The following is a 19187-nucleotide window of genomic DNA, read 5'->3' as shown; positions in this document are numbered from 1 at the left end:
ATATATTTACACATAACTGCAACATCTCGTCTCTTTTAACATTCGTATCTTGCTCCCATTAGAAAATTGAGGTGACCAACAAGTCGGTGTTTGACCTCTTGTCCAAAACAACAGAATACCTCCAGCCTAACCCAGGTATAAAAAAAAGATGGATCCTATCTTATTCTGTTAAAGAATGTGCTGTATCTACCACCACAACACTGTCTGGCAAAATGAATCAAGTATGTGGTGTATTGATTGTTTTCCCGTGCAGCCTCTCGAGCCAAGCTGAACATGCTGAACACGATGTCTAAGATCCGAGGGCAGGTGAAGGCCACGGGCTACCCTCAGAGCGAAGGCCTGCTGGGAGACTGCATGCTGCGCTACGGCCAGGACCTGGGAGAGGACTCTGTCTTTGGTACCCATTCTCATATTCTCAGACTTTCTTAGATAGTGGCCAGGGCTGCAGAGCAGTGTTGTTCAGGAAATACTCAGGAGCAGCGCAACTCATTTCACATACTCGAAGAAGATTCAGGAGAGCTTGAGGAATTACACAGGAGCATTTAATGAACACGCAATTGAGAAGAGAATTTAGGCAGGCAGTACAGTTTAACCACAGTTAGTGTGTTAGCGTGTCCTGCCGTCCCAACTCTCTCCAGTTCCTGTCGTCCTGATGGAGTATTTCAACTTTTTTTTAATTTTCAGATTTTAGATTTGTAATCCCAGCAAAACTCCAGACGCCTGCAAGTGTATACAGTCAAAACTTCACTCATAACACACTGTCAATACAGGCTTTATTTATCAACCGCACAGGGTCTCAAAATGAGACTCTGCACACATTTCTTTCCCTGAAAAATTCGAAGCAAAACATCGTGACGCATTTTCCATCCGAAGCCATTAGTTTGCAGCTGTCGCACTGTTTCAACGTCCCGCACTGAAACTGATCCCCAAAGTATTGATCATAGAGCCTGGCAAATTTATTCCACAGTTGGGTGACTTGACGTCCCGAAATAATCAGGGCAGGCCCGAATTAGGAGCAGTTGTCCCAAATCCTGTCCTGTTTGTCCTGAAAATTAGACTAAACCTGAGAGTTTTGACTACTATAGCCAAATAAAACATGAACTGCTGATCGTTGTGAAACATGATTTAGGTTCTGCCCACAGATGGGCACTTGCCGACATGAATTATGGTGTTCAGAGTCTCTTTTTATGATCCCCCTGTCACTGATAAATAATACTTGCTAAATCCAGTATTACACACGGTTTTGCATCATGGAAGTTTGGGGTGTAAACATGGGTTCATGAAAATCCCCCCTATGCACATTTGAGAGTTCTGAACTATTTAAACAAGTGACTACTTACAGCTTAAGTGATTAAAGCTGTGGAAAGCAGTTTATTTTCGGAGTCGTCGGGCAAAACTTCCATACTAATCTTTCAACATATTGTAATTCAAGGGGTCTGAGAGGAAACTAGACTTCTGCACCTCCTCTTGGCTCTGTATTAGAGCTGCAAAGATGAATCAATCATTCGATTAGTTCTCAACTATTTAATTAATCAGCAACTATTTTGATGAATCAATTAATTGGTTTGATAATTAATTTTGTATGAAAAAAAATTCAAACTTCTCTGACTGCAGCTTGTTAAAGTGCCCATATTATGAAAAAAACTTTTTCTGGGATTTGGGGTGGAAGTTATGTTTCCACGCGCATAGAAACTTTGAAAAAAAAAAAATCCATGCTTGTTTTGAGTGAGATACGGGTTTCTGAATGTGTCCTGCCTTCAGTCTCCGGGTGAGCTGGTCAAAATCTGCAGGGCTTTTTACGTCACTATAGCCGAAACAAGGTGGCTAACCGTAGCATGCTAGCTCGTTCTGAATGGCAAAACACTGCTACAACACACACTAGTTCACCATAATCTACAAAATAACTACCTGCATGTCCCTGTTCCGCAGGTATTCCACGCAAAGTTGGAAGTGCGCCCTCGTTTAGAAGAAGTCTCCCGGCTAATCCTGCCTTGTACTAACTGAAGTTGTAGAAACAAACAGCTAGATGATGTGATCCTTACCTAGCTACTGCGCAGTACCTAGCTACTGCGCAGTACCTAGCTACTGCGCATGTGCGCCTCCCAACAAAGATGGAACAGAAGTGAGATGCCTCACTCTGTAGCTAAAACAGAGAGCTCAACACACAGGATGAAAAGAGGAGCTGCAGCAATGTGCAGTACAACAAAAATATGGTGTTTTTTGAAAATTAAACCATGTAAACCTATTCTGGTACAACCTCTAAATACAATTATGAACCTGAAAATGAGCATAATATGAGCACTTTAAATGTGAATATGTTCTAGTTTCTTCTCTCCTCTGTGACCGTAAACTGAATATCTTTGAGTTGTGGACAAAACAAGGCATTTGAGGACATCATCTTGGGCTTTTTGGGAAACTCTGATCCACATTTTTTTTGACATTTTAAAGAAGAGGTCTCTTACATCAGGGATGTCAAACTATTTCACTAAGGGCCACACTGGAAAATGAGAATCACATCAAGGGCCAGACGTGTAGAGTTTATTGACATGCTTTTATATATCAAATATCTTTGCCTGTATTGTTGCATGTCTCAAATAGCTTTCTCACGTACAGTTTGGTCCACATAAAAGCCCTAAAAAAAAGTCAGGAAAAATGTTCCCCAGCCATCATAGAGTTTACTCAAGCAAACAATCGTTGATTACATTTTTAAAAGGCTACCCGACTCACACCTGTTTCACACGTTTGAATATGCAAACTCTCTGGGTCTGTGGGAATTTATGAGTTTCAAAGTCGGCAAATCTGCCAAATTTCTGCTTTGAGTTTTGTGTAATTGCAGTCTGAAAAACTGTTTCCCATATTTTGGTTTGGCGCACAACAAGGCGGGCTATAATTTATTGTGAATCTAAATTTATTTGTGGGCCGGATCAAAATTTGCGAGGGGCCGGGTTTGGCCCGCGGGCTTTGAGAGTTTTTTTGCCTTCTACCCACAATAGAGAGACTAAGATATTTCTCTACTGACAATTTCAGACTTTGAGTCCCATATTCGTAGGATTTCAAAAAGGTAGTATTTAAAAACAAACACTATCACAGACATGCAGCAAACCTGTGAGGCTAGAACTAAGACGTGGTGCATGTGTCCAAATGATTTCTGTGTCATAGTGCCCTGCTGAGCACACAGGTTCACTGAAAAGATGTGCTTTTAATTGTCTCTGCGTCCTGCAGGCTGTGCTCTGGTGGACATGGGCGAGGCCATGAGGCAGATGGCAGACGTGAAGGACTCTCTGGACATAAGTGTCAAACAAAACTTTATTGACCCGCTGCAGACTCTACAGGACAAGGACCTGAAAGAGATCACGGTACGTTGCAGCAGCCTGTGCCCTGGTAACTGAGCTCATACAAGGTGAAACACAAGCAGTGTGCCATTTCTAAATGTATGATTGGCAGGGTACACAAACTGCACTGTGAGAGACTAATGTTTGCAACACAGGGGAAATGTGACAACACTTCCAGGATGTGCCAAGAGCGGTAATCTGCTGTCAGGCCAGTGTCGCCTTGAACGTTACCTTCATTTCCAGGGTTTCCCGCAGAAAATTTGTTAGTTTTCTATAACAGTGTTACTCGCATGGCTCCCATTATTCTCCGTGACACGCTCTCTTCCACTTCGCCTGACAACTCTTCTCCAAAACAAACAGCTCTGAGATAACAGAGCTCAGCCCATAGCTTCACTCACTCAAAGCAGATAGTATGCGTGAAATAAAAACAGGACACGTAATTTCACTGTGTGTGGTGTTTAACTACGCTAACTAACCGCAATAGCATGATGAAAAAAACGGCTGTGTCTCAAAGACCGGGCAACAGCTGGGACGTTGAGAATCCACGCGCGAGAGGTGATGGATAGTTCCAGTGACTTCGTCATGTATTCACTTCGTTGAAACAACAGAAGAAAGCCTCGCTAATGTGAAGAATGGACAGAGATACATATATAAATGCTCTCTGCCTGCCATATGCCAACGCTCCGGTAAGTCCACTCACCCCGTGTCTGCCCGGGCATGCCTCAGCTGCCCGCACATTTGTTGACTAACTCCCACAAACAACGACACACGCGACTGTGAAATGGCGATTTATCCCTTTAAATGTGAATAAACGACAAATTGCTCCTCATAACCACTGGAAACTGTAAAAAAATCGAACCCAAAGTCCAATTATTATGGATGCTATCTGACATTAAGCGTTTCTGCTTCACATTTTCAGCAGGGCAGCGGAGCGGCTGTGGGTTGACTCTCCACGGTTCTCATGGGCTTTATAAGTCCTAACGTGAAAAAGCTTAACGTGGTTTAATGTACCTAAACAACGATCAGTGGTCACCAAATTTCTCTCTCATATTGCTCCTCATAACCACTGAAAACTGTCAATAAATCTAACCCAAAGTCCAATTATTATGGACATTATCTGCCATTAAGCATTTCTGCTTCATTAGATTTTTTGACGACGTAGTTAAGGCGGCAGGCTTGTCTTGCTTAGGCGGCCGCCTTAACTGCAAAGTGCTGCGGGAAACCCTATCTACAGAATGCATGCAGTGTGTCTTAGGTTTTCAGATCCAACCATTAATACTACACTATAAAAAAATACTCTGTGAAAAGTAAAAGCCCTGCTTTCAAACAAAAAAAAATTATTCTTAAGTCAAAGTACAAAAGTATTTTTAAATTGACTAACATCCTCAGAATCAGAAGTATTTAAAGTCTCTTTGAGATGGAGCTACTTTTAATTACTTGATATACACCTGGACAGTTTATAATCACAGTTTGCATTCTCTGGTACTGCATTACATTTTGCTTGATCATATGTTATATCAAATCTCAATCTAAAAAGTAACCACTAAGTGCACGCCGTTACATTTGCCTGACTGGCTGGCAATCGACAATGATGAAAGATGCATCTGGAGGGGACTCCACGTTATATTATTTGTTATGCTGTATGTTATTTCAGGGTGTACTGTATATGAGTGAGAATAGTAGTAGTATCCATACTGTCGCTGCTCTAGTTGGGGGACTCGGGCATTGCCTACCTAGCCTAATGGTATAGTCCACCCCTTGACTCACAGCTGGTCATTCTGCTCTTACTGAACCTGATGTGTTCATGAATCTTCTCTGAATTCACAGATAACTTACAAACAAATGACTTATTATGTTATACATTTTATTTATGTAGTACTTGTTTATGGTACTCAAGACACTTTACTTTACTAGCACACTATGTTTGTGTGAATTTAGATACAAAAGATACATTAGAAGAATGATCCATTGCACAGGACGAAGATACATGTTCCTGTCTGTGTTTGCAGCACCACCTGAAGAAGCTGGAGGGCCGGCGGTTGGACTTTGACTATAAGAGGAAGCGTCAGGGGAAGATCCCAGACGAGGAGATCCGGCAGGCTGTGGAGAAGTTTGACGAGAGCAAAGAGCTGGCCGAGAGGAGCATGTTCAACTTCCTGGAGAACGACGTAAGAGAGCATAGATCTTCTAAAGGAACAATAGGCTAATAGGGAGTATTAAACATCATTTAAACATGTCAACTTACTAACTAGAAACATGCGAATGCCTAGAAATTATATATATAAAAACTAGGGCTGTCAGCGTTAACGCGTTAATCGCGATGCGATTAAGGGCCGCCGCAATGCGATACATTTTTTTTAATCGCAGAAATTCAGAGAAATTAAAAGAAATTAATCGTTTGACAGCCCTATATAGGAGTTACTAAACACTATATTGACTCTAGTAAGGATAGGGATTTTTAGTTTTTTAGTTAGGTACTTGGAGGAATTGTGCAATAATGACAGATTCACATATTTTTCTTTTGTTTACAGTAAATAAATAATTACAATTCTTAAAATCAAGTTCATAAAGAAACTTTCTTTGCATTCATTTTATTCCCAATCAAGATACACTGGTAAAAATTGCTTTCGATTGTTAATATGTACTTAAAAACTGTTCTGAAATGCAAAATAATAGAATTTTAATCATGTGATAAAATATGCCATTAATCACGATTAACTATAGAACTTCAGCGATTAATCGCGATTAAAAAAAATGAATCGTTTGACAGCCCTAATAAAAACATGAGTCCAAAAAAATGAGTTGTTTGAGTTACAGAATTGTGAGATCCTGCACAGCAGCAAGCAACATCAGCCAGCTGTTTACCATGAAGGGTAGATATATCGATATTAAATAAGTGAGAAATTGATGTGACAGACATCGAAATAGTTTAGATGTAGTCAGTATAGTTGTTTCTGATTGGTTGGCAGGTATCCATTGAAATGACGCATCAGGACATTCTGAGACAGAGCCAGGCGTACCACACTGAATTTTTTGTCTACGCCTACAGTTTACAGTTTTCTGAAGCAGATAATGCAGAGAAGTTTGATACACACGTGTAGAGACATGCTTAAAAAGTAGGCAGGATTTTACACTTTTGCACATTCAGTGCATACAAAGTCAGATTATTACTAGATAGTTGTATGCCCATTATAATGATACATTACAGTATTAAGTATTTAAGTAGTATACAGTATTAAGGGTAATGAGTTTTCTAAAGGAGTTATGTCACTTAGCTGGAGTGTGTGTGTGTGTGTGTGTGTGTGTGTGTGTGTGTGTGTGTGTGTGTGTGTGTGTGTGTGTGTGTGTGTGTGTGTGTGTGTGTGTGTGTGTGTGTGTGTGCGCCACGCGGCCCACAGGTGGAGCAGGTGAGCCAGCTGGCGGCGCTGATCGAGGCGGCCGTGGACTACCACAGGCAGTCGTGTGCGATCCTGCAGGAGCTCAGCGGGAAGCTGCAGCAGAGGTGAGGGAGGGGCTGGAGGCCACACTGGTAATTACTTTGCAGCTTTTCATCCCCTGTGTGAGAATCACAGGCTCACTCTGAAAAAGTCATTTCACCCAGCGTGGCTGTGACATTGAAAGCGTGGATGCCAGTGGCGTCTGTGAGCAGTAGATTTAGAAACTGAGGTGTCGTATGTACTTGAATGAGTGTGCTGAACGTGCTACAGCTTCCTGGCACCAGACTCCCAGCATGCAACCTACATGCACTCTGTCGTTTTGGAGTAGTGCTACAACTAGCGATTCACTAGCAAGGACCACGCCATCAACAAGGTACGTTTTAAGGATTTATTAAGAGAAGACATGATTCCATTTTTGAGGTTAGATGAGCATCGAGCTGGGGGAAGTTTCGATGGGGAAATCCGCCATAGCTCTCGGGCTCGGCGAACTCCTCAGGATCCTCGAAGAGAAAAGGAGGGGCAGAAAGGGAGAGAGAGAAAAGAAAACGGGTTGGGGGGGGTAGCAGGAGGTGACTTGATTGAGGCGTGGTCCTGCTCCTGAAACTCTGCTAAGTAGCTTCAATTATTTTCATTATTGATTAATCTGCCGATTATTATCTCGATTAATCGATGAATAGTTTGGGCTCCCGGGTAGCTCAGTTGGTTTATTCTTCCACGCAGAGGCCCAGGGTTCAAATCCAACCTGCAGTGATTTCCTGCACGTCTCCCCCCCCCCCCTCTCTTAAATTTCATGTCCAAGCTGTCCCAGTGATTAAAGGCGGAAATGCCCAGAAAATAATCGTAAAAAATGAAGTGTTTGGTCTGAATGAATAGTGAAAAATGTCCATCCTAGTTGCTCAAAGTGATGTCTTGTCAATGTCTTGTTTAGTCAGTCGAAAACTCAAAGATATTCATTTAATGTGATATTAAAAACAGGAAAGAGCGAGACATCTCAATACTGTATCTGAGAGGCGGAAAACTGCTGTGCACTGCAGTGCCCTGGCCAAGACAGGCAGCAGCACAATTAACACGCTTTCAGACACAAAACAAACATAACAATTTAAAATGGAGACATAAGAACAGACTTCTGACGTATAAGTATATTTTTACCCTGTGTGCGTGTGTGTGTGTGTGTGTGTGTGTGTGTGTGTGCGCGCGTGCGCGTGGGTGCCTGTGTATGTGTGCGTGTGTGTGTATGTGTGCGTGTGTGTGCGTGCCTCAATTAACATGCTTTCAGACATAAAACAAACATAACATTTTAAAATGGAGACATAAGAACAGACTACTGACGTATAAGATATCAAAAACATCTTTTTTTTACGTCTTTTTCCTACGTCATTTTTTTTAGAATTCATTTTTTTTACCCTGCTGTCTTCTCCCCCCAGGATATCCACAGCCAGCAGCCGGCCCAAGAGAGAGTTCAAACCAAAGTCTATCAGGAGCAACGTGGACCTCCTGGACAACAGTCAGCACAACGGCCTGTCCTACCGCTCCTCGCTCCGATCTACCGGTACAGCTGACACAGCCCTGGCTTCATTTCACCTTTGCTTCTTTTTTTTCTGTAATGTTATCTGTCAGCACCCCCATCCTCATTGTTTGCTTTGAGTTCTGCTTTTTTTTCTGTTATGCCTTACAGATATCCAGATCCACCAGCCAGTCAATGGGAAAAGTAGGTAGCCCTTTATAAAGTGTTTAGGTGTAAGGCATCTTTTAGATCTTTTGAAACTGACAGTAAACATCTCTATTGTTTCCCAACCACCAGTATCCAGAAAAGGCCTTTTTGTTTGTTTGCTGCTATTTGAGTCTGTATGCTTTTTAATGACAATTGATTTCAGCTTCATAAACAGATGTGACTTACCAGCAGTTTGTCCTTATTTACAAAAGTGAAAAGCTGCATGGCAGTTACCGCTGAAAAATGATAATTACAGTCAAAAGTAAGTAATGTGGCTATTCTATCACTAAATATGAGCTAATTGGTGTTATTTAAAACAGACTTTAAAGTGCTTCTTTCCCCAGGCCATAAGCACACTCAACTCCTGTAAAAACTGAACGACCCCACACGCCAATACAGTCATGTGAAAAAATTAGGACACCCATGCTAAAGTTGACTAAAAAGAGGAATAAAAAAAATCATCTTTTGGAAATTGATCTTAATGCCTTAATTAAAAAAATTAGGAAAAATCCAACCTTTAAGGACACCAATTTTGTTTGTGTATAAATAATGTATGGTAAATAAATAAATGTTCTTCCTTAAAATACAGGGGGCATAAGTAAGTACACCCCTATGTTGAATTCCCATAGAGGCAGGCAGATTTTTATTTTTAAAGGCCAGTTATTTCATGGATCCAGGATACTATGCATCCTGATAAAGTTCCCTTGGCCTTTGGAATTAAAATAGCCCCACATCATCACATACCCTACACCATACCTAGAGATTGGCATGGTTTTATTTCAGTTAGCCTAATAGCTGGTTTGATTTGCATTGAGAGATGGTTTTATGGAAAGTACCCCATGCCAATCTCTAGGTATGGTGAAGGGTATGTGATGATGTGGGCTATTTTAATTCCAAAGGCCAAGGGAACTTTATCAGGATGCATAGTATCCTGGATCCATGAAATAACTGGCCTTTAAACATAAAAATCTGCCTGCCTCTATGGGAATTTAACATAGGGGTGTACTTACTTATGCCCCCTGTATTTTAAGGAAGAACATTTATTTATTTATGATACATTATTCATTCACAAAGAAAATTGGTGTCCTTAAAGATTGGATTTTTCCTCATTTTCTTAATTAAGGCATTAAGATCAATTTGTAAAAGATGATTTTTTTATTCCTCTTTTTAGTCAACTTTAGAATGGGTGTCGCCAATATGTGGGTCGACCGTCTTTTCAAGGGCCAGCCTACTGGATCCTGTTCATTCATAGTTGTGCTTAACTTCATTTTTTCTAGACTACATTCATCCAGGAACACATTGCCGCCCTCTTCTGGTAAAAGTCAGACACAGCCAGTGGTCATGCAGTGTGGAGTGGCACACGTGTAGATTAAAGGGCACATTAGGGATGATTTCTCCATTGTTCACTGAGTGTGCTCATTGTTTTTGTGTTGTCTTGTGCTCAACACCATCTCCATGCGTCTCTCCATGTCACCCAGCTGATCATATAACCTCTGTTCCTCTGACATGGCCCGAGAGCCCCACTACCAATGGCGACGCTCACGGTGAGTAACACACACCGACTCTGCATCCACGTCTGTGGAAATCAGTCCTGAAAAGATTCATCCACAGACAATTAACCAACAACAATGTCAGGCAAAAATATTATATATAATAATAATATAATGGTTTCAACTGCTCAAATATGAGCGTCCTTGGGGTTTTGGACTGTCAGTCTCATTAAAACCAAACAATTAAAAAAGTATGAAGTTCATTCATGATCTTAGAAACGATAGTTTGGAACGAGGTAGACTTGCTATCATTTTCCAGAGCTCTTAACCACATCTCAAGTTCTTCATCGGCAGATGGAGTATTCTCATTTGTCATGGCGATGTCTCCGTATTAGTACTGAGTAATGACAAATAAGGAAATCATCCGCTCAAGGTCCACTTACTATTTTTCTCCCGAACTTTGAAACGTATCTCACAGTCTGCATCAGTAGCTGGAGTTGGCTCAGTTGTCATGGAGATGGCAAAATAAATCGTTAAAAAAAAAATCTTTCAGGAAATCTGAACTCAAGGTCCACCTACTAGCTTTTGATTTTTGATTTTAACCGCATCTCACGATCTTCGTCAGCAGATGGAGTCTGCTCTGGTTGTCATGGAGATGGCTCAGTACTAGTACTGAGTATTTGCAACTGAGCAAACTCCATCCAGTCAAGGTCCCCATACAGTATTCGCATTTTTGGGCTTTTAACCACATTCCACGGGCTCCTTTCAGACATTTTATGATCCAACGATTAATTGAAAAAATGTATAAAAAAAAATAAATGAATTACTTGATAATGAAATGTATCATTAGTTGCCACCTTAGTGTTTTTATATATATATATATATATATATATATATATATATATACACTAGGGCTGGGAAAATATGATTTGATTTTTTCACGAAACATGGGTGCTGATTGGATTTGTATTCCATTCTAGAAGTATTGCGATTCAATAGTATTGAGTATTGCGATTTTCTTTTCCTTTAACAAAACAAAAAGTTAAATAATACACTTCTAGAGACCATACATCATGAGACATTTGTAAAAACTAAGAAGAATGCACATCACATGTCAGTCAGTCACTTTATAATTTCAGAGAATAGCCTAGTGTTTTTCTCCTAAATTCTTCTTCTTTCTCCATTATATATTTGTAAAAAACATAACATGGATTTTCTGCATTTTCTGCTTTCTCTCTGTTTTGCTGGAAACCAATATGATGTAGTCGCTGTCAGCGGCACCGTATAAACAGAACATACAGTGAGGAAAATAAGTATTTGAACACCCTGCTATTTTGCAAGTTCTCCCACTTAGAAATCATGGAGGGGTCTGAAATTGTCATCGTAGGTGCATGTCCACTGTGAGAGACAATCTAAAAAAAAAAAATCCAGAAATCACAATGTATGATTTTTTAACTATTTATTTGTATGATACAGCTGCAAATAAGTATTTGAACACCTGAGAAAATCAATGTTAATATTTGGTACAGTAGCCTTTGTTTGCAATTACAGAGGTCAAACGTTTCCTGTAGTTTTTCACCAGGTTTGCACACACTGCAGGAGGGATTTTGGCCCACTCCTCCACACAGATCTTCTCTAGATCAGTCAGGTTTCTGGGCTGTCGCTGAGAAACACGGAGTTTGAGCTCCCTCCAAAGATTCTCTATTGGGTTTAGGTCTGGAGACTGGCTAGGCCACGCCAGAACCTTGATATGCTTCTTACAGAGCCACTCCTTGGTTATCCTGGCTGTGTGCTTCGGGTCATTGTCATGTTGGAAGACCCAGCCTCGACCCATCTTCAATGCTCTAACTGAGGGAAGGAGGTTGTTCCCCAAAATCTCGCAATACATGGCCCCGGTCATCCTCTCCTTAATACAGTGCAGTCGGCCCTGTCCCATGTGCAGAAAAACACCCCCAAAGCATGATGCTACCACCCCCATGCTTCACAGTAGGGATGGTGTTCTTGGGATGGTACTCATCATTCTTCTTCCTCCAAACACGGTTAGTGGAATTATGACCAAAAAGTTCTATTTTGGTCTCATCTGACCACATGACTTTCTCCCATGACTCCTCTGGATCATCCAAATGGTCATTGGCAAACTTAAGACGGGCCTTGACATGTGCTGGTTTAAGCAGGGGAACCTTCCGTGCCATGCATGATTTCAAACCATGACGTCTTAGTGTATTACCAACAGTAACCTTGGAAACGGTGGTCCCAGCTCTTTTCAGGTCATTGACCAGCTCCTCCCGTGTAGTTCTGGGCTGATTTCTCACCTTTCTTAGGATCATTGAGACCCCACGAGGTGAGATCTTGCATGGAGCCCCAGTCCGAGGGAGATTGACAAGTCATGTTTAGCTTCTTCCATTTTTTAATGATTGCTCCAACAGTGGACCTTTTTACACCAAGCTGCTTGGCAATTTCCCCGTAGCCCTTTCCAGCCTTGTGGAGGTGTACAATTTTGTCTCTAGTGTCTTTGGACAGCTCTTTGGTCTTGGCCATGTTAGTAGTTGGATTCTTACTGATTGTATGGGGTGGACAGGTGTCTTTATGCAGCTAACGACCTCAAACAGGTGCATCGAATTTAGGATAATAAATGGAGTGGAGGTGGACATTTTAAAGGCAGACTAACAGGTCTTTGAGGGTCAGAATTCTAGCTGATAGACAGGTGTTCAAATACTTATTTGCAGCTGTATCATACAAATAAATAGTTAAAAAAAAAGTTATATAGTTAGTTTTTTTTTTTAGATTATGTCTCTCACAGTGGACATGCACCTACGATGACAATTTCAGACCCCTCCATGATTTCTAAGTGGGAGAACTTGCAAAATAGCAGGATGTTCAAATACTTATTTTCCTTACTGTATTTAGGTGATTCATTGGTAAAAAAAATTGGGCATTCCCCACCCCTAATATATACATTTACACTTCAGTGACATACCAGGTAGTAAAGGAGCCATTTGTCATCATCACTGTGCTGAAGTGAAATAACGATTGGATCGTGTCCTAATGTCTCCCTGTGCTGCAGAGTCCGAGGTGTTGGACCAGCCGTGCTGCCGCTCGCTCTACGACTTTGAGCCGGAGAACGAGGGCGAGCTGGGCTTCAAGGAGGGCGACATCATCATCCTCACCAACCAGATAGACGAGAACTGGTACGAGGGCATGATCCACGGAGAGTCGGGCTTCTTCCCCATCAACTACGTGGAGGTGATTGTCCCCCTGCCTCAGTGAACGCCGGCACCTGGAGTCCCGCACAGACTCCAAACGCCTGCCTCGCCCCACTCAGCCTCTTGGCCTCTGGCCTCTGGCCTCAGCCCGACTCGGGACGCAACATGCACGTGGGGCCAGCTCAGCCCCAAGCTGGGAAAACAAATCCTGTCTTCTGATTTTCGAGCCAGAGAGGTAGTACTGTAGTTTGATCCCAAACTGACTTAAGTTCAAATTTCCAAGATTACGTTGTTTTTCTCTGATGATATTTATGAATCTGAAGCCAACTGAAACCCAAGCCATTAAGTGGGACACTCTCCCTGGTTGGAACCTTTGTGTCCTTTGGGTCCTGACCAAGGTAAAAAAAAAAAAATGTCTAGCAGTCGTCAAACTCTGTAATCCATCCTGTCAGCCCCCTCAGATGACGCTGATCTGCTTGATCTGGGTAAACTGCTTGCCTCACCACAAGCCGAGGCTCATTAACATCTTTTAAAGTTCACCGCTGCAAATCATGACCAAATTTTTTCTAACTACAAACAACTGATTTGCTTTTATTTGCATCATAGTAGAGCTATCAAATCAAATATCACAATATTTTGGACCAAATGCATCGATGAAGATATTGCGGCGATATTGTAGGGTTGACTATGGTTGCTTTCATAAAATACTAACACAATGAGAGTTTTGATAAATAATCACCAATAATGTGGATACAATGACTAAGTGGGTAAAGGCAAATAACAGAACAGCTAGTAAGTCTAGTAAGTTTAGAAAATGACATCACTTTACTGTAATGAAGCCTTTAAAACCAGGAAAAGACAACACTTGTGTCATATCACAATATCCAAAATTTAAGAGGATATCTAGCCTCATATATCAATGTCGATATAATATCGATGTATTGCCCAGCCCTACATCATAGTCACATTAGGAACATTATATGCCTTTCAGGATATTTTCCATCCCATTACATTGTCATATAGCTTCTCCAAAAAAGATAGAGGCCTTGTGTTTGCGTCACAAGCCCCATCAGAGCGATTGCTTGAACTGTCATAGACGTCTCGCATCATGCTGACAACAGACTAGCTCACTAAGAAGCTAACATTACCCAAGTACAAATGTAGTCAGATGAGTCAGCATGCCATTTAAAGAGTCACTTCACTCAAACTACCCTCTAGTATCTGAGATAACCATGCAGAAAGTTCTGGTATTATTTGTCCAAGTTTTGTTGATGTTTGTCTCTAAGGTTTATGGCTCCTCCCCAATAAAATGGAGGGGAATATAGAATAATAATATAATAGAAAGATGGCTAAGAAAATCTAATTTTTTTTAAGTTTGGGTGGACTAGACCTTTTAAAAAAGAGATGAAGACTTGATGAGTTGATGGTCGGGCCTGTATGTTTAAGAGAAAAAAAATTTTCTGCATTTTCTCAGCCCTAAAAGCCCTCCAATATGGCCGCCAAAGTGCTGTATTCCACAGATTTTTTTATTTTTTTTTTTGTATTTTAAAACAATGTTGTGCTTTTCCTTATGACTCTTTGTGAGGCCTTCAGGGGAAGTCTTGCCAAAGTTCAAGGATAATTCTAGTTGATTACAGCTTTGTTCTTGTTGTCGTAGTTTTGGCCGTTATTTCTATCAGTAATGATAACGTTGTACTCCTGAAGTTAACTGCTGAGATTGTCGTAAACATTTTCTTCATGCGGCTTTACAATCATGCACGCACCGCCATGCACCGCCATGCACTGCCATGCACCGCCATGTGCTGGATGTCAGGCAGTTATCCTGGATATGTACTTCTGTTGATCCAGACTGGTGGAGACCAAAACCAGAGGAGTGTGAATGTGGCCAGAAACATGACTCCAAATAAATGCTAGTATATTACTCAGTGTGATAGAAATGATGGCCAAGGTTACAAAAATAACACCCTAGTTATCCTTAAAAATATCAAAATACAACATTTTGTCCATGTAGGCTTTTTGCTGAATGACAAACTTTCTTTCAACACAAACTATTTATTTTAGACATGCTTTGTTATGATTTTGTGAACATTTCAATTCACAGCTCCCGGACAGTGAGCCCACCTAGTTAGAGTTAAGTCACAGTTAGTGCTTGACAGCCTCACATTCCAGTGGGACCATGGCAAACATTATGGGATGTAAATGGCTACTCTGTTAGACTCTGCCTGTGTTCAGGCGGGCCTGTACCGTGTTGTAACTCTGTCTGTCTGTTCTAGTCTTTTCTCCTATCCCAAACTGACTTTGCCTGTTTGCCTGCTGCGCTCTTAAGTGTCGCCTGTTTTTACGACTGTGAGGAACTGAAGTGAACTCCCTCTCTCTTTCTCTCTCTCTCTTTCTCTCACTGTTTACATGCTCTGACTTATTGTGACATAATGTAAGGACTGAATGGCCCACTCTGTGTCAAATAGGGATGAATGCCTTGGCACACTGCAACCATATGAAATTGCTTTTTTGGAATGTCGTCTTTGTTTGCACTGAAGCTTTAGAATCGACCCAGCACATATGTTCATGGACACGCACCTTTTTGTTTGTCGATATTTACTTTCTCCTTTTCTTCAGCGTTGCACTTTGCGTTGTTCACAACCGGGTTAGAATCACTGCCGCATCACATGTATACGTGAAGTCACAGTGGTAGATGCTTAGCTTTATATAACCACAGATGTTCTTATGACTGTACTACTGTATAATGAATCCACTATCTCATTTTTTGTGATGTAGATTGGGGAAAATGTATCTTAAATCAGATGTCCGTGGAAGCAGATGATCCTGTTGTCTTGTGAAGCTCATTCCAGCTCTCTGATTGGCTAGTGATAAGCTGTAGGTTAAATAAAGGCCTGCTGCGGTTTTTTTTAGGAACTCCCATCACGTCGGGAGTTGGTAAAACAGCTGATAACCAGCAGTCGGTCCTCCTGACTGTTGATTTAGAGTATTCCACCCCCAGACAAGAGGGTGCAAGAGGCAATTACTGTAAATGATATCCTTTATTTACCTTATCTGCAGATTTGTTATATATAATTATTTGTTTTAGATTAATTTTATTAATTTCAATTTTATTTATGGTATCAAATCATAACAAGATACATAGTGTAGGTCTAGACCACTATAATTTACAAAGACCCTGAAAACCTGTTTTAATTGCATGTTGATGCAAACTCAAAAGTTTGTCTGGATAAATGCCTGGATACATTCGGGATAACATACATTTTCACAGCACTATTTCCATCCGTACAACAGGGTCAGGTCCTACTCACCGCTCTTGTGACACCACATTGTTTAAAAATGTGTTACGTGCCCCACTAATGGTGGACGGAAGCTAATGATTACTTTTGGATTCCGGGTCAATTTTAGCAACTATAGCATGTTTTGTTCACAGCTGCAACAGAGAAGAGTAACAGAAACCTATATGATTGTGACATTATCCAGCAGAGCCCAGGGTTTCTGTGTTAAGGAACCTTGAAGATAGTATTTAAAGTTTTTTTTATAACATGCTGTTCCTAGTAAGCTCTTAGTTTGAAAGATTTGCAGGAAATGTTAAGTTTGATAGTAACTTGTCGGCGCTCAATAAAAAAGGCAAAGCAGACATGATTGGGATTAATAATCAGTGAATGAAAACAGCATTTCTGTTAAAAAACAAAACAAAGAGCACAATGGTGAGTATGACGTGACTGATGCACTGATGATTCATTATACTGAATGTATCAAGTGCGCTATCACAGCACAGGTAATCCCACCCCAACTCAATGTTTAGCTGCCCTTCTTAGTGCCAGCCTTTATTTGTTCAACCACTATGTTAATACCGGCTTTTATGGAACCCAAAATTATTCTCATAAATTACACAAAACACCTATTTCTCTCCAGAAGTGTGTGTATGTTTCCTTAATTTATATTGGGTGTTTGTCCCAAAATGTACCCGATGGACTATTAGTTTTTTTTTATCGTATGTGGACCAATAAAACAACAAAGACTTTATACAATAGCGAGAAAATAAAGAAAATGTATTGGATACTTACTATTAGCTTGCAATTGCCTAGATGTTCAAGATATTGCATGATACATTTTTCTTTCTAAAGATTGAGATTTTGGATGTTGGATAATGGGGAGCTTTAAGCACAGGGTGCCATCTGCAACACATTACAACACCACACATCACAGAAAGGAATGTCCATCAGAAGTTTATTCCTGCATTCAGTTTCCAGAAAACAGCAGGGAAGAAGACTGCATTGTTATGCAGTCACCGTGAAACCATCTATACTAACCATCCATTTCCAAAGTGTTTGACTTTGTTTACAGATTTAAGACTGAATAGGTTTTAAACGAATACTTCTTACAGTTAGCCCCACAGTATAAATGGCTGACTTTTGATACACTAAAACGAGATCTCTCTCCAAGCACTGTACCTCTGTTTGCCTTTGCAGTTCACACACGTCTCTCCTCACTATTCATTTTACAACCACATTCTGGGCAAAGGAAACTGGCTGCGCAGTTCTGCGTTTTATTTTTCCAGTAGCATAATTTATGCAAAATGTGTTTTATAGATGTTGTAAATGAGTATATGAATGAATATATGAATAAATATATTGCGTAAATAAATGACAAGCAAATATTGAGCCACCATTCACATGTGTGCTTTTGTTCTGTGAATTATACAATATGGCCAAAATAATGTGTATTTTTGTTGTATGGCTGTTTGTAATGCTGTAGGCTCCCTGTAGTTCCACTGTTTAATGTTATGGCACACATTGTTATTTTAGACCACAGTGTGCTTCTAACTTTGTGTCAGCAGTTCAGTGCTTGAAGCCAGCTCCATAAAAAACACTCTCCCAGTTTTGTGTGGAAAAGCTTGTCTGGTCTGCACAGAGCCCTGACCTCAACCTCCATCTAACACCTTTGGGATGAACTGGAGCCAGATCTTATCACCTAGAATCAGTGTTGACAGACAACATCTGTTAAATTGGTAAGCTACCATTCTGAGTTTTTTATCAGTAACAAAAGGTGTTCCACAAGGTTCAATTTTAGGTCCCGTCCTTTTCACTATCTCTCAACAGTATTATTTCATTTTTGGCAAACTGCTGTGCCCATCTGTATGCGGATAGTCTCGCGTTGCCAGACTTATCTTCACGCTGTGGAGTCAGGTCTTGCTACACCACACATACATTCCTAGACAGGAGGGGGAAGAAACGCTCCGGGTTGTTTGCATTTCTTTAAACCAATCAAAATCGTCTTGGGCGGTGCAAAGCCATTGGACGCAGCGACAGTGGCTCTGCAAAATAGTCTCATGAAGGAACTTGTTTTGGTGGAACATTTGCACCCCGCAAAAGAAAACGCCACATACAATATTAAATGGCAACACAGAGAGCGGAAGGTGAGGGACATCAAGCGTGCGAGCCCACGCCGGATGTCAGGCAATTATCCCGGAAATGTACTTCCGTTGATCCAGACTAGTATGCGGAGGACACTGCTGTATTATGTTGCTGATTCTGTGCACCTAGCACTTGGAAATTTACAGCATTCCTTTAACATTCTGCAAGAGACCTAAGACTTGTACTAAATGTTGATAAAAACAAAGTCCATGCTTTTTTCCAGAGCCAGTGCTATAGACTACGAACAAGCTTACTATCAAGACAGTCACCAAATACAATTATCTGGGCATCTGGATTGATGAAAACCTCATTCAAATTTCACACAGATAATCTTGTGTGCTGCTGGCTCGAGGAAAAAGGTTGGCTATTTCTACAGAAATAAAAACATCTTTTCCACGTTTCTACGTGGTTGTTAAGGCAGTTTTCACGTCTGTCTTGGACTACAGTGATGTTTATAGGCACGCATCCTCTTCAACTCTTAACCTCTGAACTCAGTCTATCACTCTGCCTTCATTGTATTTTATATAACAGTGTTGGGTGGTATTTTCTCCAAGAGAGACATAATTCTCACTGGTATACTCACTGGTATCTTTTTGT

General features: G+C 40.9%; 1 protein-coding gene and 2 long non-coding RNA genes across 5 annotated transcripts in view; 2 read left to right on the top strand and 1 right to left on the bottom strand.

Annotated features, from left to right (window-relative positions):
• The window catches only part of sh3gl3a (SH3-domain GRB2-like 3a), a 52561-nt gene extending 38989 nt beyond the window's left edge, over positions 1 to 13572 (top strand). The window contains exons 3-11 of one of the 3 annotated variants that reach the window (XM_031292735.2): positions 63 to 135; positions 254 to 397; positions 3223 to 3356; positions 5342 to 5500; positions 6731 to 6834; positions 8194 to 8318; positions 8445 to 8477; positions 9959 to 10024; positions 13035 to 13572. In XM_031292735.2, coding sequence (XP_031148595.1) covers positions 63 to 135; positions 254 to 397; positions 3223 to 3356; positions 5342 to 5500; positions 6731 to 6834; positions 8194 to 8318; positions 8445 to 8477; positions 9959 to 10024; positions 13035 to 13237 — 1041 coding nt within the window. In that variant the 3' untranslated portion in view covers positions 13238 to 13572. The remainder of the gene's footprint in view (positions 1 to 62; positions 136 to 253; positions 398 to 3222; positions 3357 to 5341; positions 5501 to 6730; positions 6835 to 8193; positions 8319 to 8444; positions 8478 to 9958; positions 10025 to 13034) is intronic. The other 2 variants (XM_031292736.2, XM_031292737.2) reach the window with 2 other exon arrangements.
• Positions 5229 to 8266, bottom strand: LOC116045225. Its single transcript, XR_004103882.2, has 2 exons — positions 8173 to 8266; positions 5229 to 5519 (listed from the first exon to the last, which is right to left on the bottom strand). It is a non-coding gene; the product is annotated as an uncharacterized LOC116045225 (long non-coding RNA).
• Positions 13573 to 14019: 447 nt separating the features above from the next.
• LOC118494774 lies at positions 14020 to 17283 on the top strand. The gene is made up of 2 exons (XR_004896964.1): positions 14020 to 16156; positions 16187 to 17283. It is a non-coding gene; the product is annotated as an uncharacterized LOC118494774 (long non-coding RNA).
• Positions 17284 to 19187: the final 1904 nt, after the last annotated feature.

Source organism: Sander lucioperca, chromosome 3, assembly GCF_008315115.2.
Source record: "Sander lucioperca isolate FBNREF2018 chromosome 3, SLUC_FBN_1.2, whole genome shotgun sequence".
Lineage (NCBI taxonomy): Eukaryota > Metazoa > Chordata > Actinopteri > Perciformes > Percidae > Sander > Sander lucioperca.
The sequence above is the reverse complement of the archived record's forward strand: the minus strand, read 5'-3'. Positions and strand labels throughout refer to the sequence as shown.